Source organism: Diabrotica undecimpunctata, chromosome 3 (assembly GCF_040954645.1).
Source record: "Diabrotica undecimpunctata isolate CICGRU chromosome 3, icDiaUnde3, whole genome shotgun sequence".
NCBI classification, from domain to species: Eukaryota; Metazoa; Arthropoda; class Insecta; order Coleoptera; family Chrysomelidae; genus Diabrotica; species Diabrotica undecimpunctata.
Window position 1 is genome coordinate 83,321,384 of NC_092805.1, and position 25,369 is coordinate 83,346,752.

General features: G+C 32.4%; 1 protein-coding gene and 1 long non-coding RNA gene across 5 annotated transcripts in view; one reads left to right on the forward strand and one right to left on the reverse strand.

The window, feature by feature from the left end:
• The window catches only part of mxt (Eukaryotic translation initiation factor mextil), a 70,852-nt gene extending 47,613 nt beyond the window's left edge, over positions 1 to 23,239 (reverse strand). For 2 of the 4 annotated variants that reach the window (XM_072526165.1, XM_072526162.1), the window contains exons 1-6: positions 23,081 to 23,239; positions 22,774 to 22,911; positions 22,606 to 22,718; positions 8,794 to 9,006; positions 6,271 to 6,460; positions 2,972 to 3,043 (exon numbers count right to left, since the gene is read on the reverse strand). In XM_072526165.1, the coding sequence (XP_072382266.1) occupies positions 2,972 to 3,043; positions 6,271 to 6,460; positions 8,794 to 9,006; positions 22,606 to 22,718; positions 22,774 to 22,891 (706 nt within the window). In that variant the 5' untranslated portion in view covers positions 22,892 to 22,911; positions 23,081 to 23,239. Of the gene's footprint in view, positions 1 to 2,971; positions 3,044 to 6,270; positions 6,461 to 8,789; positions 9,007 to 22,605; positions 22,719 to 22,773; positions 22,912 to 23,080 lie in introns of all 4 variants that reach the window. The other 2 variants (XM_072526163.1, XM_072526164.1) reach the window with 2 other exon arrangements.
• Positions 23,240 to 24,100: 861 nt separating this feature from the next.
• Positions 24,101 to 24,986, forward strand: LOC140435672 (uncharacterized). The gene is made up of 3 exons (XR_011950223.1): positions 24,101 to 24,560; positions 24,639 to 24,732; positions 24,898 to 24,986. It is a non-coding gene; the product is annotated as an uncharacterized lncRNA (long non-coding RNA).
• The last annotated feature ends 383 nt before the right edge of the window (positions 24,987 to 25,369 follow it).

Below are 25,369 nucleotides of genomic sequence, written 5' to 3' on the forward strand. Positions count from 1 at the left end.
TCTATTTTATATTCTATTTTATTTCTTGTTGAAGATCCCAAATTAAATGTAAAACAATATATTTACTTACCACAAATAATAACAAAATAGTTGAATTTATAACAAATGTTCAAAATGGCATCCGTCGACGTCAATACATAATTTAGGTAATTTTTATTAATATTTTATAACCTATTTTTAACATGTCGTTTTAATAACTATAAAAATATATTTCATTTTCTTTGCATATTCTGTAATTTTATTTTTATTTGTGCTACGGGAATTATCTAATTTATATTATTATAACGCGTTAATTTTTACGTTTTCGTATTGAAAGAAACAGCTCATTTAATAAGAAAAAAATCCACGAGCTATATCGGTTTATTTTTTCAAAACTATCTTGACTTATCAACACATTTGCCCCCTTGTTATTAAATTATTAAAACACTAAAATAATTGCAGACTAATAAATGTATTTAGTGCAATTGGTAGAGTTATTGTGAATGACCAAACACCTGAAAGCATATAAATATCACACATCTACAAAATGTACTGAGGTTTAGGAAAAATTAAATGCAAAATTCCATTCATCATGACATAAATTAAAAATACAGCTGAAAAAATAGCATTATTATCGTGCAATAGTATAAACAACAAAAATATTGAATATTGCGTGTTCCTTCATGAACTCCTTTTTCAACTGTACCAGGATCCAATATCTTCTTTTTGGAACTGACCTGACGGGGAAGTTGGAATTGAAGTCCTATTTAACGCATTATTTAGAGAATTCTTAGTATATTCAGTATCTAACGGGTATCATAAAAATATCTTACGTCGACAAATTGTGCGAATATGATAAAAATAAATTTAAAATAAATTCAAATGATAAAAATAGAGACATTCATCACAAAATTTACAGGTTTAAAGAACACGACAAGAGACGATACAATGGTAAAACTTTATAAGATAATTGCCATCTATATTCTATTATGAATGTAATGACGCAAAGAGATATCTTGAGAATCAAATGAGATTTCTCGTAAGAGTGCAAGGCATTACAAGACCTGATAGTCAGGGAAAAGAAAACGTAAGACAAGAAGCCAATGAGGATCAATCTACTGGGTCAAAAACATTACAAAACAAAATGGAAATATATAAAAAGAATGGATGACAATCGACTAACTAAACATGTACTAAATTACAAACAAAGCAATAATGGGAAATCTCCAGACTCTGACCAAATACCATCAGACTGACTCAAACTCCTAGATGACGACAATGTCTTAGAAGTAACAATCATTTTTAACTATATATACGAAACTGGAATAATGCCACAAATATGGTTGGAGTCTACATTTATCTCTCTCTCAAAAAAACCTAATACATCATACGAAGTACAGAAACCAATTTATGTGTACTTTATAGATTTTGAAAAGGCGTTTATTAGGGTCCAACATAATAGGCTTTTTGAGTATCTAGAAATCATTGGAATAGATGATAGAGATCCGAGACTTCTGCAACATCGATATTGGAATCACGAAGCTTCTATTCTGGTAGACAGCAAAAAAATAGACAAAATTTTCATTCAAGGGTGTCAGACAAGATTGTGTGTAATCCCCAACTTTGTTTAACGTGTACTTGGAAATAATATTTAAAGAAGCCTTGGAAGGACAATGTGGAGTTCAATTGGGGGAGAAACTATTAACAACATCAGGTATGCAAATGACACAGCGATCATGGCTGAAAGTATCGAAGATCTTCAATTTCTTATAGATCAAGTCACTAGAGAATGCTCCAATAACGGACTTGGCATAAATATAACAAAGACAAAGTTACTTGTAGTTAGTAAACAAGACGTTGGTCCTATGCAACTAATTGTCAACAATGAGCCGATTACAAAAGTTAACCATTTTAAATACGTAGGATATTTGATAAACGAGACACTAAATTCGGATGAAGAAATTAAAACTCGTACAGAAATTGCAAGAGGAGCATTTATGAAACTTAGATCTATACGGTGCAATTATCAGCTGAACTTACAATTAAGAATCAAGTTTCTAAAATGTTATGTGTATCCTGTATTACTATATGGGTGTAAAACCTGATGTTAACTGAAGGTTAATATGATAAACAAATTAGAAGCGTTCGAGATGTGGTCATATCGTAGAACTATCAAAATATTATGGGTTCAACGCATCTCAAACACAGAAGTCTTAAACAGAATGGGTCAAGGCGAAGGTCCCTTGAAGAAAGATGATAAAAATGAGAAAACTTGAATATCTGGCATATAATGCGAGGTAGCAGATACTGGATACTGTTATCTAGTGTAGTTAATACTCAACGAAAAAAAAAAAGGAATTGAGGGAAATACTTGAGGGAAAAAAAAAGAATTGGTAGAAAGAAATATTCATGATATATATATATATATATATATATATATATATATATATATATATATATATATATATATATATAGTGAGAGAGAGATATCTAAATCACGTGTCCTTTTCATTCGTCTAGCTACACAGGTGTTCGTTAAAAAAAATCAGTCTCGATACACTAAAGCCGGAAAACCTCGTATAACTATACAGTTTTAATTAAAAAAGATCAGTTTATTTCCACATTTTCGACAGAGAAACTCAACAGAAATTCAATTAAAATTTAAAAACCAAATTTTTTATCTATTCACACAATTTTTCGATATACACATACCTGTGTACTGATCCAAGTACACTTTCATTAAAAAAACTTTACTATAATTTTGTTCTAAAAAATGTTAATAAATTTTGTTATTTTGGGTGACAGTTAAACAGTTTGGTTCATTAGCTCAAAAAATGCTCTACAACGGACAAGAACCAAATGATAAAACACCATACCTAGGACAAAATTACAAACTGACGAAAAATTAGATCGAAAAGCGAGTGCGCGTGTGTGTTAAAAGAAGAGAGCGAGTTATGAGACGATTAGCTTTGTCACAACACCATCTTTTTACCTCTTTGAAACGAAATAATAGTTTCGCTCAACTCCTCTATCATATGTACTCGTCTTCCCTTGATACCCATAACTACAAAACCAAAATTATACTAATGAACATTTTTAAAAATATTCCACAAGGGAGTATCGAAAATTTATATTATTATTTCTTAACTACAAAAAATGCTCAAAGAATATAATCTGTTCAAAAAATGAGTGCGCTGTGTAACGTTTTCATTTTTCTAGCCATAACTGCCGTAACGTCTAATTAGCTATAATTTTAAATTCCCATATATTTATTTCGTCTGTGTTTGGTCTAGCTAATAAATAGGTATTGCTTCTGCCGTGTAACCAATTTTGTATTATAAACTCAGAAGCACTTTCTTTCTCGAAATACCTATACCATTTATAATATTTTATAATATAACATGTTTATAATGTTAACATTTAGTTCCAAGTTGTCTGGCTCTAGGGTATAAATAATACGCAGATGCCAAGATTTGAGGCATATTATGTTTAGTATGTATATTGCGTTTGAAATCATTTTTTCTTTTAACAACTCGAATTGTTCTAGTACTGCTGATTGACACATTTAAAACCCTTTTTTATTCGTGTACTGATTATTTATTCGTGTGATGATTCAAATCAAGAGTTATCTGACTTTAATTTAGATTAAATGCCTTTCAGCTATAGTCCAGTCAGAGAATGTTTCACATGGAATAACGAACCAACCAGAACACCATATGACGACAAATTGCAAAATAGTTTCGGTGATACGTAATCAGATTCTCAGTAAATACGTAAAATATAGTTTTATCTTAACGTTTAGTTAGACTACCCGATTATTCACATCACATCGGTTAGGGATTTGATTCAAAATGTCTCTCAATGGATTTGGAGCATAAAATGAATTACTATTGTCCGTCCTTACTTGAGCCTTTGTGTACTATTATCGAGGCTCCTGCTTTTGCCTGGCTGCTTTATCTACTCCACTGTAACAAATATAGTTTTTTTTTTATGTTTCTACAACCGTTTCTCTTCTTTTTGGTTTCTGATAGTATTGTCACGATCAGTTTTCTTTGTTCGATTTACTTCAATACTTCTTGTTGTTTGTTTCTAATATTTTGGTGATAACTATGCTCGCCATAATGGACAAACTCTATTGAGTTAATATGGACTCAACCAAAAGGAAATATAAGCAGAAACGCGGCCCCTAAATTTTTGTCAGTCGTTTTTCGGTTGATTAGAAAAGAAGTAAAAAAAATTACAGCAACAAGCTGGAAAAATATAATACTTGATGTATCTAGATGTTACCGGACGTATCACCCGTTTTCTAGAAATTGATTGTCTACCAGCTTTTTTAACATGAAATTAATGTTGGAGAACAATGACGTAGAAACCTTATTAGATTTGGTCGGAAATAGATCTCTACAGCGGGCCAAAACCTAAGGGACGGCACTCAAAGCCAACGTCATTTAATTAGAAAATCTTGTATGTATACGAGGGTGTCCGTTTTTTAACAGCCCTTAAAAAAATGCACGTTTACAGGAAATATATTAACCATTGTTTCCGACAGAACAAAGTCAGAAAACATTTATAATTCAACAATATTTTTCCATCAGACGCAACGCTTTTTCCACTGTTTTAAAAATTGCAAAAAAGTGAAACAAGTGACGTTTAATGATTGGTTATTCCTAAATCATGTTAATTTGTTATTTATTGCGGCAGCAATGTCTGTCACATTACTAGTTTCTGACTTAGTTTTTATCCATTGTTTACAAAATCATGCGAAATCTATCTACTTTGCCGTACTGTCAAAAACATATTGGTGATTTAACCTATTAAATGATGATGCTATAGAGCGACAAAGAAAAATTCTTTTATATTCATTTGAAAGAAATTATACCCCCCTTTGCGAAAATACCCTCAAGTTTTTTTTTCAGGTGTATGAAACTTACGTATGAAAGTGTACTATTGTTTTATAATTTAAAAAATTGGGACGATTCAGATGCGAATGAAGTGACTGGTTCATAATTTCGGATCATTGAACTGAAAATTCTTATTATCCATATAATTTTCGATACTCCCCCTTTATAAAACTAAATACTTAAATATTGAGCACATTTCTTGAATTGTTATAGTGTAATGACAGATGTATGTTTAATTTTGTATAGATCATACTTAACTATTAGCCGTTCGCAATTACTAAGAAATAATATGTCTAATAAGATTATGCATCTTTCTCGAACAAGTTTATGCTTCGATTTGATTCTCATCACTTTGACAAAAATCGAAACGGGGTCCTGGAAAAAGTGCCAAGGAGAATCCAAACTTATGAAGTTGATTGCTTCACATTGTAGACATTATAAGTATTTTAAATTTTAAAGATATGTTCTAATAAACTTTAGGTATCTTAGAACTGTTGTCATAATTGCCATTGCTGTAAGCTGTGATTGATTTTAGATGCAGTCTAACGCAAGGCTACCTAATACGGTAACAATAAGACGTGACTTTGAGAATAACGGTATTACCCTTCTGCCGTGACTAGCACAGTTGTAACACATTAATTCTATCGAGTACGTATGGGATATGCATCTGTATTAATGTTCATGCTGACCAAGATCTTCATATACAAGGCTGAAACTTGATTATCTTAAAACGAAATTGATAATTTAATTTTAAGTACGCCACCATATTGTCCAGCCGTAATTAATGTTGCTGGAGAAAATGCAGGTTATTAGAAATTTTGCATATTTGGTTTAGATTTTCGTGTTTTACAATGTTATGATAAATTAGTAAAATTAAATTAGCCCACTTTTTACCGTTTGTTTGATTATTTCGTCAAAGAGGATGTTTTGTTTGATTATTAATATCAGAAAGTATAATATTATGCTACTTTTTAAAATCCGGCTAAAATTAATGCATTACCTGCCATTTATAATATTTTCTACGAATTTAAATTCTCCCAAGCGTAATATTTGGGGCTTTCATGGGCAAAGTCATAACTATAAGCAATGATTAGTCTTCCGTGTTTGGATTGTATCTTGATTATCTGTTGTGAGATGAACCCACACACGAATCATTCAAACAAGATACGGTCGAAACAGGAAAAAAATAATTGATTAAAAGACCAACATAGTTCAACATTACTGATTGGACCATAAATTGGAGAAAACATACACCTGCCACCTATCAATCACACTAAACAAGTTCAAGAAATGAAGACTACACATTTCAAACTATAATCTACAAATATTTAACAGTAAAGCCCTTCTGTCATGCTTTTTACATACAAAACCGATTATTTAAAAAACTTACCTTTTCCTGAATCGGCATTTCTGATAACGACCTCATCTTTACAATATTTCTTACCGGGGATTCTAGTCGGTTTAGGGAATTTACCGGACGGTTTGATCACTTCACCAGGTCCCAATAGGGGCGGTGGTGAAGAAGTCATAGCAGAATGTAGAGATTCATTCAAACTAGATATCGATTCTGACATATCTACCTATAAAGCAACACAAACGATTAAATTTAAGCAAACATTTATATTTATATTATTTAATTTAAATGAGTTAACTGGAAGCAAAAAACAGCAACGTTTGATGATTATGTCTGTTACTGTCCCGGCCGGCAAGTATATCACACAACACACCACTCTCTTCCTCCCACTTCATCCAACCCTCATTACTCTGTAATACCGATCCTAGATACTTAAAACTATTACTTTTCACAATCATTCCACCATCCAAAGTTATCAGATCATTTGTAGTAACTCCACCTTTGAATGAACACTCCAAATACTTTGCTTTTGCTCGACTAAGTTTTAAACCTTTTCCTTCAAGAGCTTGTCTCCACTGTTCCAGTTTTTATTCTAAATCCCTTTCAATATTTCCTACTAACACTAAATCATCATTGAGCACCACGGAATGTTAACCTACTATCTGATCTAACACTAATGAGTATAAATAAGGACTTAAGCACTGAGCCCTAATGCAATCCTATTTTCAGATTAAATTCATCAGTCTCACTCACATCTGCCCTATCACTAATTGTTACTTCCTCATATATGTGTCTCACAATCGGCACTTACCGAGAACTCATTTCTTAATTTCTTATTGAGCGCCCACCACAGAACCTCTCGAGCAACTCTCATTTGTTTTCTTAGGGTCAATGAATACCATATGAGTATTTGTGTTTCTTTCTGTATTTTTCCAATATTTTTCCTTGAAAAAATCCAGCCGATTTTCGGATACTTCTGCTTCTTCACGTATCCGTCTATCAACTACCCTCTCCCATATTTTTATGTTGTGAATAAGTAATTAATAAATAATTTTATGGCGCTGTCGTTTTTGCATTGTTGTATATCTCCTTTCATTTTGTAAACAGATACTAATATACTGCTTCTTCGTTCGTCTAGTATTTGCCCCACTTCTATAATTTTATTTAACAAACCTGTTAGCCAACTTGTTCCTGTCAATTTTAAAGCTGTCTGGACTTCCCCAAGGATATCATCTGGTCAACTGCTCCTTTAGTATTTTGGTGACCAATGCATTATGTCAGATTTTTCATTTATTAAACAGTCAACATACTTTTTCCATCGCTATTTGACATTCTTGTCGTGAAGTAGTATTTTATTATTTTCGTCTCGGATACATCTAATATGATTAAAATCTTTTGGTTTCTTTGATCTTTGTTCTACTAATTTATATATCTTTGCTTCACCCTCCTTGATATCAAATTAATCGTATATATTTGTATGCGCTTCTGATTTAGCTTTGCTACTGATAGTTTCGCTTCCTTTTTGGCTACCTTATAGGTTGGAAGATCTCTGTCCGACCTATTTTCTTGCCACTCTTTATATAGTGTTCTCTTTTCCTTTATTCGTTTGGCCACCATCAAGACTCTTTATATTTAAACTTCTTTCCCAAGTTTTGTTCAAGTATTTCAATAGCAGGATCTCTAGTAGTAAATACTCGCCATCTTCCTCCAAATTGTATAAGGACTTCCTTTCATGATCCAGCTCATTTTTTCTACTATTTTTGCTCGGAATAGACCTTCTTCACATCTTTTAATATCCACCATTTGATTTTTTGTGGGTTTTTGGTTACATTTCGCTTTTTTTTTCGCTGTCGAGCACAAGTAACTTATGTTGGCATACAGTCTTACTATTACCTTGCAGTCCTTACATTCACGTATATTCTTGTTAAGAAATAATCTATTTGGGAGTGATTTTAGCCACTTTATTGGCTCACCTGTGCATTAAAATCACCTCCTATTATGACTCTCTCCTCTGATGGAATATCTCTAATTATGAAATAAATAATTTAATTAAAAATGGAAATACTCATTAATAAAACGAAAATTCTGCAGCAAATGACACGAAAATAATATGTAAAGGAAAAAAAGTAGAAAGACTACCTAAGAACTAATATTTTGACAGAGTAGGAAAGAAATAAAGACACTGAAATATCCAATATAGAATTGTCATAAAAAGAATCTTATTACAAACAAAACTTTTTATATATCAAACAAAACGATACTGAGGCATCAAGAGATAGAAAAAGTAAAAAAAAACCGTTATTTTTAAAAATGGTTAATTCTGAAAAAAAAACTTACGTCTGAAGAAACTCCATGACGTTGAAAAATTAAGAATTACAGGGATAGGGATACAATCAAGAACGAATGATATCAAAATAAAACTTAAAAGGAACGACAAGATAAATTTTAGAGATGTGAGCAGATAAAAAAAATATCAGGGAAAAACTGAAGAGCTCACTCAAATAGCGAAATATAACTGTATCCTTGGGTAAGTAACCTTATAAATAAAATCCTACTTGCCTGTGAACTTCCAAACTGATTGATCTTTTTTCTGTAATACATGTTCATTCCGTCGGTGCCCTTCCAGCCTTTGGCTCGTAGTTCGATCAGTTCGAGTAAGTGAAGCCTGGATAACATGTCGACTTGGATGTCGTCCTGGGCTTTATCGCGGAAAATCTTGAAAGCGTGGTCAAGTTGCTCTTTGTACAATATTTCTAGGTAAACACCGTAAACCTAAGAGATGGCAAATGTAAAGTTATTCGTAATTGTGATACATAAAAAATAAATGACAATATTATGATGATTTTAAGAAGTTTGAGCGTGGATTTAAAAACTGAATACTGGTAAATGGTGATAAATTTTACTTAGAATCTCTTACAAACTCTAAACATATTCTGTAATATTCTGGTCAGGTTTAAGGATAAACCCCGCTTACGGCGCTATAATTAACTGGTATAGTACATTGTACACGTCGTACCTTCGTACGTTATCGTCGTATTTCGACAGGGAAAAGCCTAGGTCATTTGTGTTCGGGTTTTATAGAAATAAACTTTATTTGTCAATTGTTTATAAATGAGAGTTATAAACAAAATGTTGAATGACGGGAAATTAATAAATTTCAAATTTAATCCCAAAATTTGTGAATAGAGTGTGTTTATTAAGGGGAGGGGAGTAGGGTTTATTTTCAATATTTTAAATATGCTTTTAAGATTTTTTTTTTGAAAAATTGTTTAATATTATTTACATAGTACATTATAGTACAACATTTCAAGAGTATTATCTAAAATTTTGGTACAAAAATATCAAAAATTAAGAAAACGACAAGTACTTTTCCAAGATGTTTCCCTAGGTCGCAACGTCGAGATATATTGTTTATTTTATTGTTTTTTTCAAATTTTAGAAGTAAAAAAGACGAAAAAGATTTTTTAATTTTCGAAAATTTGTTAAAATTTGACTAATTTGATGTTTTAAAATTAATTATAACAACAAACTGGACAATATCTCGACGTTCTGACCTAGTAATTTATCTATAAAAGAAGTGTGCAAAATTTGAGAAGGGTTGATCAAGTAGTTTTTGAGATACACCGACTCGAAAAAAATTATTCCGAGAAAAAAGCGTTTAAAAAAAAGCTTATTTTTTTATACTCACACAGTATTGTCTATTCCAAGCCCTTATAGCGAAGTGCTTCCTCACTCACTCACTCACCTCACTCACTCACCTAACTAACTCACCCCAATCACTCACCCCACTCACTCACTTCACTCACCTACCTCACTCACTCACCTCATTTACTCACCTACCTCACTCACTCATAAATGCCTATGTCTCCATTAATTTTGCTCCGATAACTCTGAAATTTTACCTGGATACACTTGAAGAATTATACTATCAAATCAAAAAATAAAAAAAATGCAAAAAAACCCTCCCCCCTTTTAAAAGGCTTGATCAGTATTATATAAGTAGACAAATTACAGACGAACTACAACAATCTGTAGATTTGAAACGAGCAAACAATTGAAAAGAGCAAAATTGTATGGTGCTTCTAAATCAGAAAATCAAATTGTATAACTGGAAATTGTCAATTTCAAGAAGAATTTCACAGGGTGGCCAAGCATGTTCTAAATTTTAATTATAATAAGAAATAGGACACACTAAGAATTTATGTAAAATTTTTGTTATTTTTCAAAAATGTAGCTACGTTTGAAGAAAGAAAAATGTACTTTTCTACCAATTTTTATATGAGAAAAGTTCAATTTAATTAGAGATAACAGGCCATTAGTATCAATTTTTGACCCTAAAAATATTTAGATTAAACTAAGTTTGAAGTAGAGGAAACTGTAAATTTAAATTATTTAGCAGAAAGCGAAGAAATTCCTATTAACGAGAGTGATATAAGAAAAGAAACATAATATCCGATTTTTTCTCGTGTACCTAAATATGTTGTGGAGGAATGGTTAAACAAAGGAGGAATTAGGAATTAAACAGTACTTCCTTAAACTCAATAAAATTTCTATTGAAGGCGGCGTCTTATTTGAGACAAAGAGGAATTGTTCTGAGTAAACTACGAAATAAATTACTCAATGAACTGCTTTCAGCCCATGTTTGTATTTACGATGGCTGTCTTTTTAGTTTAGCATATAGCCATAAAGCCAAAAAATATATTGACTTAAAATACTTTATTGTTTTTCAAAATATATCCCACCACGATCTATACACTTTTGCATAAGTTCAAACCAATCGGTAAAACACTTTTTCGTTTTCAGTTGACACCTGCAAAATCGCTTTTTTAAAGGCATCGATGGCTTCTTCTGGCGACTGGAATCGCTGCCCATGCATTGAATTCTTGATCTTTGGGAACGTGAAGAAGTCGTTAGGACTTAAGTCGGGGCTATACGGTGGATGGTTTAACAATTCGACGTTTTGAAGCTCCAAAAACTCTATTGTTTTTTGGGCAGTGTGAGCACTTGCATTGTCCTGATGTAGGATGATTCGCCGTTGTGTATTGCTTTGTCGGAGTTCGCGATAACTTCTGGTAAACAAACGGTTATATATGAATCAGAAGTAACCGTTCTTCGATCCTCTAAAGCAATTGTTGCTACATGACCAGATTTTAACACAAAAGTTGCGACCATTGTCTTTGACACATTTCGAGAACGGATCACATTTGTTGGTTTTTCCTCATCATAAAACACCCACACAGCGGGTTGGCGTCTATTTTCCGGTTCACAGGAGTAAATCCAAGATTCATCGCCACTAACAATACCATAAAAATTTTTTGAGGTTCCTTTAGTGATTGAACGAATGAAATTAGTGATCTAACGGGAAACCAACTTCCTAACACCGAGTTCTTCATGTAGGATCTTTTGGACCGAGGTCTTTGAAATGTCCAAAGATGCCTCTATCTCACGGTACATTACACGGTGGTCCTCATTAATTAGCTGACGAACCGCATCAATGTTTTGCTGTGTGACTGCTGTTTTGGGTGGACCTGGCCTGGATTCGTGGCTAAGACTGTAGCGACCGCGTAGGCAAGTCTCAGCCAGACTTGCTAATTTCAAAGATTCACTGTATCTACACGACTTGTATCGCAATGAAGCTCTCGATTTATGTCAACAAAATATTGAGGTTACATTTGTGTGGGAAGGTTTTATTGCCGGCATTCTCTAAGCGGCTATATGCAAAACTAAAAAAAAAACAAACCTCGCATAAGTTTCAAAAATTTGAAAATGTTCCGTTCACAAAAAATCTATTTTTGGTTGTTACCAACGTTTTTAGAAATAAGTCAATATAACCTTGCCTTTCTCTGTGCGTTGTTGTTTTCACAAGAAAATTCTTAAGTTTGAAGTAAAACAGCTGATTTTTTCGCCACTAAAAATGAAAAATAATAAAGCGGCTGGCCTGGACGAAATACGAACAGAACACATATCGAACTTTGGACAAATAACCGTAAAGTGGCGTGTACGAATAATGAATTGCTGCATCCGTATATTACAAATCCCCAAAATCTGGAGGAAAGCCAGAGTGGTGGCCCTCTTAAAACCAGGGAAGAATCCGGCGGATACATAGAGTTTTAGACCTGTCTCTATTTTGTGTCACCTTTTCAAGGCGACCTTTTTCGAAATAATGATACTCAACCAGGTCGCTGAGTTTGTGAAGACTAAAATTATTCCAGAACAAGCAGCGTTCAGACCCAAAAAGTTAGTTTTGAACGAAAAGAAATAACAGAAGTAGAGTTCATAGACCTAGGTGCCAGAAGGAAGTGTCTTCTTTTTGGCACCTCTCTTTCAATGGGAAAAACCTTCAATGAAGTCAAAAAAAAACTGATAAATGTTTTAGAAAACTAGTAATATAGTATGATGAAAACCATCTGAAACCCAATCCCGTTTTTGTAGGAAAAACACAGGTATGTGCTTTCCAAATTCGAGCATGCTCAAATGACGCTGGAGGTAGAATTGCGTAGCCAGATTCTGAAACACAACGAGACGCCACAATATTTTGGCACCGTCTAGGTAGAACTGTCTTACCGATACCACTGTCAGAAGTCAAGAAAACAGAGCAAAAAATAACATCATCCGCAAACTAATACAAAATGGAGAGCACAACCACATATTCAGCACCTCTGCCTTAGATTAACTCTGTATTATATTTTGCCGCCACAGAATTTGCCTCCCCATAGTTGGAATAGCTCCACCACCTATTACGACAGATCACATCAGAAGTAAAACGAAAGAAGCAGAAGATGGATCGAAGACACCCCTTGTACGACTACCAAACTCAGCCAAGCAAACTTAGTTCTCGGAACAGCTTTTCAAAAAAATCAAGATCCGTCCCAGAAGCGCCTGAACCGCGCCGAATAGACCTATGGCAAGCGTCAGTTACCACAGTACATTGTGACCCTTTAGAAAAAATGGCTCCTGGGCACAAATTACCTTACCCGACATGGAGAGAAGATGGGGATACCAGCAGGCTGATATCGGAGACCTAATTTTAGCAAATAAGAGTCATCTATGTGGTCAACCATTGGAAATATAGGGTTTAAGTTCTGGACACTAAAAGTATGGTGCAATTTGTTATGAAACTGACAAAAAATTACATTAGAAAACGAAACGTAATTCAGATAACATCACTAAGAATTGCTCTTAGCGCTTTTAGAACTAGACCAGCCTATAGCCTTTAAGTATAGAAGTTAGAATTCGGACATAGACATAAATACGAGTAGAAAGCATAAGAAAAAGTTAATTTTTTTTACAGAAAATAGTTATTTAGCAAATTTTACATATATATTTTTTTCAAAATTATTCATTTTAAATTGTTTAAACCTTTGGAGAACATTACTAATGCTTAAATGAAGTGAATTTGAAATGGATAACGTGTCATTGCAATTAGGATAGAAACAGCAAGGGTAGTATTGTTGTTTTTTCCTCACGAAAAAAATATAAATCGACAGTCCCATTTTAAGACTTTAAGTAGATGCATCAAAAAATATATTGAAAATGTCTCCATTAAAAGTGACCGTTTTCCTTTCCTGTTATTCTATGTTTTTGAGTTATTTGCGGAATATTGATTGAAAACATAAGAAACTTTTTTCAATCACGAACTATTCAAAAAGTACCTATAGATTTTTCTAAAAAAAGAGTGTTTTTTGCTTAGAACATTTTTCTACCGATTCTTGAGTTTATTTTCAATATTAAGGTATCAACTCCCTAGTTGGGGTGGATTTCACCCGAAGGTAAAACTCGGCATAGGGTAGATTTTGAAGTAAGAGTAAATGATGTTAATTCCCAAATTTTATCAAAATCGATGTGTGTTGATGTAAATTGGAGGTTATCCCATATTTTGACCGTGGTACACTGGACTATATTTATATATCGACATTTAAAAAAAATGTAGAAAAAAATTTTTACTTTAAAATAAAACTTAGTTTTTCAGGTCTATCTGACAATATTAAATTTGTCAGGTTTAGTGATAAACTGTTGATTTCGTTACCTTATTTTAAGCCACTGCATTCGTCCTAATGGGCCGGTGATCACCTTTACTGTAGTTTAAAAAATTTTTAAACATTATATACATTTAATTTGTGTTTATAATATACATTTACATCTGATTGCCAATAATGTGTGGCAATAAGAAAATGAATTGCAAGTCAAATATAATAGCTCTGAAGGTTTTCCCTCCTCCTTTAATAATATTTTGTCATATACAGGAAGTGTATTCTAAAAATTTGAAATATATATTGTTCATTTTAAATGCTCAAAACACATCCCCATAGTATCGATCTGCTACTTTTAATTCAACATTTTTATTGTATGATTTAATGCAGCATTAACAAATTCCTTGTTTATTCTACACCAGACCATGGTTAACTAAATACAGCAGTCAAGGCTTGACAATGAAACCAACTAGGTCATGGTTAATAGGGAAGTAAGAATCATGCCTACACTATTTAATCAAGACCGTTTAATAATGCAAAAATACACAAAATAAAAGTTCTAAAAATATATACGCCAGATTAAAAAAATTTAAAGACGAGGTAATGACATACTTCATTAATTTTGACTATGCTAAAAAATTGACCTAGATGATAATGTGAATACCAAGATTATATGGTATATTTAAGCTTTAAAATAATTATCCGCTTTCCACAACATTGGCGATATCAAAATGCATAATGAGTACTAGTTATAATTGATTTGTATATTCGTTTATTATTAAGCAATGTTAACAGCAAAACGACAATTGTTGATTCTTAAAAGACCTTCTTTTTCAGGAGCACTCCATTACTGGAGGTTTGTCTACTCTAGTGAGGTACTCGTCCAAGCCCTGATATTGCAAAGCCTTGACATTGTTCTTCTGCCTATTTCTCTTCGGCCTTCTATCTTCCCTTCAATTATTATTTGTAGCAGGTTATATTTGTCAATTCTCATTATATGGCTTATGTGCGAAGTCTTTCTTTTCTTAATCGTTGTTATAAGTTCTAACTCTCTGTTAATAGTGTTTATTACTGTTCGATTCTTTATGTATTGTGTCCATGGCCTTCTAATCATTCTGCGATAAAGCCATGTTTTTTAAGCAGGAGGGTCAACCAAGATAAAGAATTGCTGACTATTGAAAGATGGTTAAACACCGGATGGTTATCTGGTAAAATAGAAGACCGTAGAGGTGTAGGAAGAAAACAGGTTTATTGGTTACAAAAAACATTCGTGAATGGACTCAGATATCAAATGCAGGACAATTACTCCATGTGACGAAGATCGAGAAGCCTTTGCAATGGTGATCGCCAACTTCGGATAACTCTGATATGGTACATGAAGAAGAAAGATGTTTTTGGAGTAAAATAAGTGAAGTAGAATTATTTTTTGAATTTCTGCCTCTACGGTTCCTTATGTACATAATACAACTCTTAGATATGAAACTCTTTTTACTATTTAAATATCGTCCTTAACTCTAATTTAGTTCCCATTTCTCGCTGTACTCGCCTGTTTTTTGTCTTTTGTTTTTTTCTTATCTGATCTCCTTGGCCTTTCTTTCCAGATGTGTATATATTTTTCTCCGCCTCCTCCGCTCCGAGAGATATCATGTTAACGCCATCGACATAGACCACACGCTGAACTGTTGTTTATCGCAGATTAGTTTTCTCGATATGCATCTGTCTTGTCACCTAATTTCAACAGTTCAGTAAGAAGACTGTCGATTCCTGATCGAGAGTCTGGGGTCCTATATCTTCATTTAGTCGCTTATTTTTGTTAGTAGCAAAAATTATTCTTCTCTCCCTGCTTTCCTTTATGAAGTATCATCTTGCAGGGTGCCTTGCTCTGTGACGTTAGATGTCTAAAAAGATTTCCCCCGCCGCTGCCTGACAGAATTCAATGGATACCTTCTTAGGCTCTTACTAGAATATGGCAATAGGGCAATTAAAAAAAAGTACCATCTCACAAAAAAGATTGTGATTTTAAAAAGTTACTTATTCTTGGTAAGTTCTCAAAATTCCTAGAGTATTGCAACTAAAATAAAACTCCGCTAAAATTGGTTCGTGAAATTTTGGTACAGTTAAAAATGCATGTTACAGTGCCTTAAGGGGTAGTAAATTGCTAAGTATTCATATTTATTTCTTATACATAGTCTACAAGCCTATGGGAGATTTTTAATGGGTCATTTGACCGAGCATGAATCACATATAAATCTTTATAACAATATGTAATAACAACTTTAGAAACTATGCTTTTATCGGTACATGTGAGTCACAAGTAAAATAAACTTACCACTAAAGGGGGTAAGTTTTTATTTGGCCAAACATTTTTGTACAGCATTTATAATTTACGTAGGTAATACGAAAATAATGATCTGCGACCTAATGCTGTACAAAAATATTAGTACCAGGTGCAGGGAAACTTAAATATGGATTTTTTGAAGAACACCACTGTACAACCGTCAAAGAGCTTTCCATTTCTGAAGTATCATTTAATCAGATCCGGGAAATCATAGACAGCTTAAAAAACAAAAAAGTTATGATATTATATATATATATATATATATATATATATATATATATATATATATATATATATATATATATATATATATATATATATATATATGGCTTAAATGTTAGCATTAATAAGATGATAAGAAATATCATAAGCCCTGTTATACACTTAATAAATCAATGCTTTAAAGAGAATACATTTCCCTCAGTTCTAAAAAGGGCTATTATAACACCCATATTTAAAAAAGGAGAAATTGGTTTCCCTGAGAACTATACGCCTATCACATTGCTCCCAGTCGTCTGTAAAATAGTACGAAAGGCATGGCTTTGCGAATCACAAGTTTTTTTCGAAAGTAACAATTATTTTTCAGGATCACAATTTGGTTTCAGGACGGAAAGGAGCACAATTCTAGGCATTCTTGACCTAGTGTCCCACATCTTGGAATCCTTTCATAGGATGCAATTCAGACCATGGGATACTCCTGAAAAAACTGCAGAAGTACAACTTTTGTCCACAGAGTGTCAAGTTGATCCAATCATACCTTGAGAACAGGGTACAATCTGTGAGGGGTATCTGAAGTGTTGTCAGGTGAGAGTGTTTTTAATATTGATGTTCTTCAGGGCTCCGTCTCTGGACCCATACTATTTCTAATATATATTAATGACCTTACAAGCATTGAATCAAATGTAAGATATTAAAGAGTGGTTCTATGTTAACAAGCTCCTGCTTAATGAAGTAAAGACCAATAGGGCTGTTTTTGCTCTTTAGGACACCCAGGCTGAAAATGCAGATGTGACAAGTGTGAAGTTCCTTGGAGTTCACCTGGACCTCAAGCTTCAATGGGGTCAAAATATTGACTATCTGAGTAAAAACCTATCAAAGAATTTATATGTGCTCAGAAATTGAGCGATTGAGCAAACGATTGCAGATTGGCCTATGAGACTCTGGGAATTCTTACTGTGCCCTCCCTGTATATCTATGAGAACCTAATGTTTGTTAAGAGGAGGGGGTCCGCTTTGGGGCACCCATGAAGAGGTGCACGATCATAACACTAGACATAGGGGTAATCTTGTTCCAGCCTACTAAAGAGGTGTCAAATTGGATCAGGATATTGGGCAATTAAATTTTATAACAAATTGCCTGATAACTTAAAGGATCTTCTCACTACTCAGTTTAAAAGTAAAATTAAGGAAATTTTAATAAAAACTGTATTTTATAGTAGCGAGGAGTATATGAAATTTCAATTTTAAACTAGTTTAACTCAAACTGATGTTTGTTTTTAAGTAAGTAGAATTTAAGATTTTTTAATAGAACTATTATTCTGCTTTTATTTTGATGTGTGTTGGGCTACTAGCAAAATTACATCAATAAATGAATTTGAATTAAAAAGCTTCATTTTTTCTGCGAATAATGTGACTTCTACTGTCTTGATCACACACTTCAAATCTGGACATATAACTCCACTGTATTGCATGCCATGATGAATGTATTCCATCTTAACACTCTTTTGACCATTTTAAACTATTTTTCTTTTGTTGTAATGTTAAAAGAGGATTTTCCTTAGCCTGAGATAAAATGATATTTTTCAAAAACAATTCATACTTATCTTTTCTATTATATAACTTACTTTGTAAGTACCAAATTTTAACTTGTGGACCTCTCGGTGACATGTTGATATAGAAACTTGTCTACCAAGAATGCTACTCTGCCAAACACTTAACTCTAGATAAGTTGCACATCGTTTTTCACTATAATGCATCTTAATGCTCACTATACAGTGACAATTGCAATATATTGCATTTGTCACGAATTTCGAATAGGATTTTTCACATTTAAAAATCTATAGTCGGTTCACAATTTGTTGATAGCTCACTACAAGTTTAACCCTAATTAGAAAACTAAAATACAGAGAGGATAGGTAATACGATATAATAGTAAAAACCAACCTAAAACTGACGGTTTAAGACGTTTTCGACTAACCCACCTTATATCTGAAGGAATACAATACCTTATAATCCTATTACGGGGGTATTTTGAATGGTTAGAGATGAACGACCAGTGTCGTAGAGTATATGATTGAAACATTTATTTGAACTAAATAAATATATTTCTTAAATTGTACTTATGTAAATTGTATTTTTTAATAAAACTTATTTATTTTATTCAAAAATAAAAAGTTTCTTGCCATTTGTAAAAGATACATTTATTTAATTAAGGAAAAAGGCGTCAAATGTCGCCTGGCAAAATTTCCAATGTGTTTTAAATGTATCCATTATTTTCGAATCCGGAGAAAACTAATAAATATTTTTGAAAAATTTAAACGCAGAATGAAAGATTACATTATTACTCAGGGCAGAAAGTCCCTGAAAACTTCTACAATGTTTATTTTAATATGTTATGTAACAGGGGTGAAAATAAAAGAGAAAATATAGTATAATTTTTAATTGAAAATATTTCATGCAAAAGAAACTTTTTATTTATTCTAAAAAATATTTTATACTGCCTTTAAATTATTCAAAAATGCTTTTTAGTTTTCTCAGGATTTGAAAAAAAAATGGATACATTTAAAACATATTGAACATTTTGACAGGCGACATTTTGCGCCTTTCCCCTTTAATACCCTACGATTACAACTACTATTACTTACCTTATATAATTACGATTAGAAAACTATTCAAATTCAAAATAAATAGGATCAACTTCGGAATCCGAGTCGTCTTGAGGGTTAATAATTAGGTTAATAATCTCTACGGTCGCATCAATTATGTTATCAAGATCCCACATTTTTTGTTCTTCTTCTATTACATGTCTTACTGCATCTTTCCAGTTTTGTTTTGTAATATGTTATAAAGACTCGTATAACAATTCACGTACAGCTTGTATTTTATATGACGTATTTTTTCTAGCCACATAACTTTTCATTTGTGCCCAAATGAGTTCAATTGGATTTATTTCGCAGTGGTAGGGTGGAAGTCTAAAGACTGTGATGTTTCGCCTTTCCGCCATTTTGTCAACTACGTATTTCTTGAACTTAGATTTGTGTTGCAGGGCAATTTTTAAAAGTTCTGCTTTTACCATTCCATCTTCGTAAGGCAGGTACTTATTCCGCAGCCAGTCAAGAATATACTGTTTCTTCCACGCATTCGTTAGAAGTCTTCTACGCCAGTCATGTTGGCACAACTTTCGACTATGTTGCAAACAGTGTTTGTGGGATTCTGAGAAACCAGAGCATCGTGAACATTCAGGACAATAGTCTTCTCTCTTGGTGAATAGACAGACTTACTGACTGTACGCAACAGTACCGGTGTAAAACTTGATGATGAAGCCATCACAAACAATCCAACAAAACGAGCACAAGCGAAAGGTACGTATATGTTCGTAGGTATATGGAATAAAAAATCACTCACGCACTGCATATAATTCGCAAAAGAAATATTCGATACGCTAATTACTGCCGTAGACGCGGAAACACCGACGAGCCGTAAATTACATGCGATCAAAAACGTACTAAACAAAAAAATTGTTTTCGTTCGTAATAACTTCACCCTTTCAAGTTAAGTTTCGAATATAATTATATTATTAAAAATCTGGGGAATTCCATCTTAATTATCTTGCAACGAATAGTACCTTCGGATATGAATTCCAGGTTTTCTAGTAAAGTGATTAAACGCGAAGATTAGTATTGAAATATCCAAAGAGATAAGGTATTCTTATTTACAAAATTGTTAATGGTTAAATTCTTATTTTTATTAATATAATATAATAACCAACATTAGTCGTGAAAGTTTTAATTTTTTTTTGCTAAATATATTAGTATTAAAATATTATCAATATTATATATAACAGTATTAAAACATTATATTATTATTTAATGAATAAACACCTTAGGAACGCCTATGATTTACGACCGTTTTATGAGTTTGAGGCATATTTCGTGCTCTCAACAATTTGTGAACGAAGAATAGTGATTGAATAAATTTTTTCTCTTTACTTTACCTCCACCCATTTTTAAACTCACAAATGGCAATAGGCTTTATAATATTACAAAATACATTAATTCACAATTGTTTTAATGTCAATTGACAATTTATGTCTTACGATATGTGGTCTATAGTTTTAATATAATTATGAAAAAATCAACATGTTGATATAAATGAATTAAAATCCACAATTTAGCGATTTTTTTTTATTGCTGAAAATAAATAAAGGTAATGTTTTATTAAATATTAATAAAAAATGCCATAGCAATTAATATGGGCACTAAAACATGTAGATTATGATTTGTTTATGGTAATCACCATAAACTGCAAATTCCAAAGGTGAGCCAACTGATATGGAAAGGGGCTCCTATTTTTGTTGCTTTTTTCCCATGTTTTTATCATTTCTACTGATAATTTGTCATTACCTGTTTTTTTGCTTCCTTTAGTTAATGGATGGTTATCTATTATTTACCATTTTCTTCTACTATTTCTTCAGTTTCACATTCTCTTCTTGTCCTTCCTCTATTAGCATTTAACAGACCTTGGAAATATTCACTGTATCTCTTCATTATTTCATTTTTGTCTGTTAATATTTTGCCTTCTTTACTTTATGTTATTTGTTTGTAGTGTTTCATCTTTTCTTAGTAATTTTAAGGCCCCACAAAATAATTTCTGATTCTCTTTACTGCTTTTTTTTTCAAACTTCTTCCATTTATGTTTCTTTGTCTGGCCAACTCTTTTACCACTTTTATTTCTTTTCGCTACTTTTCATAGCTTGCAACTGTTTTATTATTTAAACATCTTTCAATTATTACTTCCCTTTTTTTAATTTTTTTGTTTGTCTTGCTTGTCCTCCTGCATAATTATTTAGCCGTATTTAAAATAATTTCATTGAAACAGTTGCAAACAGCTCTAGATTATCCTCATTTGTTCTTTAATTAATAATTTTCTTTTACTTTACTGTTGTCTCATACTTCTGTGCAGACTCATTGTTTGTTAGTAAATCATAAATATGCAATTATACGAGCCCTACCAACTAAATGTTCGGACAAACGAAAATTTATTGAAAACATTCATTTCCATAACCTTGCTTATTATACCTTGCCAGAATATTATACAATATTTTCATTTATTTTTCTGTTAACACTGCAAAAAGTTTGTATAAACCAAGCCACTTCAATATTTTACTATTAATGATATACTTTATTTTATTGTTCAGCTCAGTCTTTATTTCAATAACCAAGGTTGTGAAGATGAATGTTTTCAATAAATTTTCATTTGTCAGAACATTTAGTTGTTAAGGCTTTTAGATTAGTAGTAGGTAACCATTGTTTTTTATGACATAAGCATATTACTTATGTTAAATGTTTATTCCAGAGACTAGAAATTTAAATAATTGTTCTTAGTGAGTTAATACCCTATATAAGTTTATAAAAGTGAAATGTGATTCTCTAAACTTCAAATTTTAAGGTTAGTTCTAAGCTAGATAAAAATATGCATTTGCTAATAACTAAACTAAGTGGTTAATTACATGGTAATATTGTTTTATAAATCAGGTGATGTGTCTATTTCTGAAAGTTGTTGTCTTAGTTGAATATCTTTAAATTTTTGTCAGAAACTTTCACCTTTGCCTAAGACAGTACTGCTTTTGAAGATACTTCTTTAACTAGATATGAGTACATCTTCTTATTGTCTAATATTGATAGGTATCTAGAGTAGATAATCTGCAGTGTAATAAAATCATGACTTCTGTTTCTCAAACCTATATGACAAGATTGCCCTTTTGTATGTAATGTATGTATTTAAATGATGTACATCAGTACATCAGAGTTTCAAACAAATCACGCTACTTTACTATTTTTCTTACCTTTAAGTGTTGACACAAGTTAATGACACTGTCCTTGTAAGAGAGGTGACTATCTGCCAAGTTTGAAGATAATAAAGCTGCCACTTGATCAACAGCATGTAATACGTCTTCCACTGAAATTAACGCTACTATACTCAACAAATATGATAAGAGTATTAATTTTATTACCTGTAGATAGTACCCCATCCTGCCTTAACTTGTTCACTAGCAGTTGGGCCTGACTGTGGGATTTTGATAGTTCATGCTTTTTTGGGTGTTTCAAACGCGCAGAAAGGCTAGAGGACATTGTCGTTTTGATAGCTATCCCTAAAATAAATCATTAGACAACAACATTTTATTACGATTTATCTCAAAATATACAAAAGGATATTTGCGTGAGTCACCAGAGTGACATCTGGTTTTAACCTCATTTATTTTGAGGCTATAGAATGATCTTTTAGAAATTAAATTACTTGAATATAAAATGTACACTTACCTTAAAATTAGGATAGTCTTTTGAGCAAAATCCAAAGTTATGGAAAATGTTAAATTCGCAACTCGCTACTCGCTCTTCGCGTTCGTCTTCGTGTTCGTTTTCGATTATGGTCGGGTCGTGTCGTGGGCACAGCATAAAGCATAAGGAACAAACAGCAGTGACACCTGACACCATCGAGCAAAAAGACAAAAGAGGGAATGTAAAGGTAGTGGGGGCAAAAATATTGTTAGACAGGAAGTGCCATCTTGAGAGGCCAAATTAAACAAGGAAAGAGAGTCTTTCCTTGTTTAAGAAATCAAATTTAGTTGGGTTATGTTATTATTTGTCCCAACTGTCACATGAAATCTTATTTATATTGAAGTTTTTTAACAATTGCTTCACATTTTAGACTGTTATCGTTAATATTTAATTAAAATTTTCTTGGCTAAGACACTTTCTGAAAACTATTTTATAGCTACTGTTAATAAGTGTCGGAAAATTTAAATTTGGCGCATTCGCAGTTCCGGATATGTCCGCCATCAGAGGCCACTTTTTTGGTCGCCTTTTCATAACGATTAGATTCCCTCTTTTGTCTTTTTGCTCGATGAGTGACACTCACCTCGGCGGGAAAAGTTCACGCGTCACGCATTGTTATCACAGACCACTAATAGGTTAGGTGATCTGTGATTGTTATTGCACAAATCCTCGGCCATTTTGGGAGTTAGGAACGTATCATTTGTCGGACTTGTCACGTCATATGTGTTGTTTTGTTGGTTGCAGAGCATTGAACCTTTTATTTGAATATTTTTTATTCCTACCTTATTTTGATTTTGTATTATTTTTTATAAGATACTTAGTATTTTGATGGTTAACATTTTTGTAATTATTTTAGAAAAAAAAAACTGGGCAATACCACAGAACAATAAACAATCAGAATGACCACTCTGCTTGAAAAGATAAGTACGCGCATCTCGTTCGCGCAGATGGAATCAGCCATGTTTTAAACGGAACCAGTGCTGTTCAGTGACGTTTTATCTGGTGTGAATAGAAAAATTAACCCGGTTTAATTTATTCACGGCAACTATAGACATAATATGCACTATTTTATTCGTACTTTTAGTTGAAGAATAGATTAAATTATTTCAAATTTAATAAACTATTAATCTCTAAAAATTTAAATTACAGTTCTGTCGTAGCTTGTCACAAATTTCTCAATCCGAGTCTGTTTCCGTTTAAAATATGGCTACAGCGTGCTGACACACTTCAAAGGCGGCATCAGTGAGTGGGCATTCTGATTGTTATTTATTATGTGGCAATGCTTTGTAGCCGTGAAGAGCTATAGAGGACTGTGTCTGTGGAGGACATTTCGAATCAAAATGCTTTCTATATGATATGCCTAATAAGCTACAACCAACTGCTGTTCCAACAATATTTCCTGGATTAATAGACGAAAGCCCATCAGATCACACTTACTGTGCATTTGCAGTAAAGGAAAAGTTTGGTAAGCACCTGATAATTTTTTAAAGTTTTATTTTTCTACAAGACACCTTATTTATGATACCCATTTGATTTTCTCCAGATATTGAAGTTAATAAAGACTTACTATCCACACAACCTTCTACATCAAAAATTATCATTCAAGAAGATATTATCTAATATTATTGTAAGAGAAGGTAATCTATTTTTATCTACATATATATTAAGAATTTATAAACAACAATTGTTGATAAAATATTGTTGATAAAGTTGATTGTTTTTTGGTTGTTATTTATGTTAATAATATTTTCAATTGTATTGTCAGTCCAAAAGAATATAATGTTTATACTTCTATTGTTTAGGTCACAGTTTTCCACAGCTGCAGCCTTCATCACCTCAACACCCTTCTACATCAAAAATTGTCATTCAAGAAGATATTATTGTAATAGAGGGTAATATATTTTCATCTACATGCATATTAAGAATTTATGAACAATAATTGTTGATAAAATATTTGTTTTTTGGTCGTCATTTATATTTAAATTATCTTAACCTAGAGATTTCTTATTTCGATGGATTATATTGACAAAATATAATTTTAATTATGTTGTAAATTAATATAAATTCTAGAAAATAATAAAGCCGTTCCTGTATTTTGCGTTGAAGCCAACACGGTTTTGAGTTCGTTCCTCCCAAAATGGCGGCTCTGTACTTTTATACTTCAAAGGCGGCATCGGAGACTGCCCTGCTGATTGGGTAAATCGTTGAAGCAATGACAGTAGTTATAATATATGCACAGTATATGCGGTAAATTTAAATGAAAAGTGAAGCATA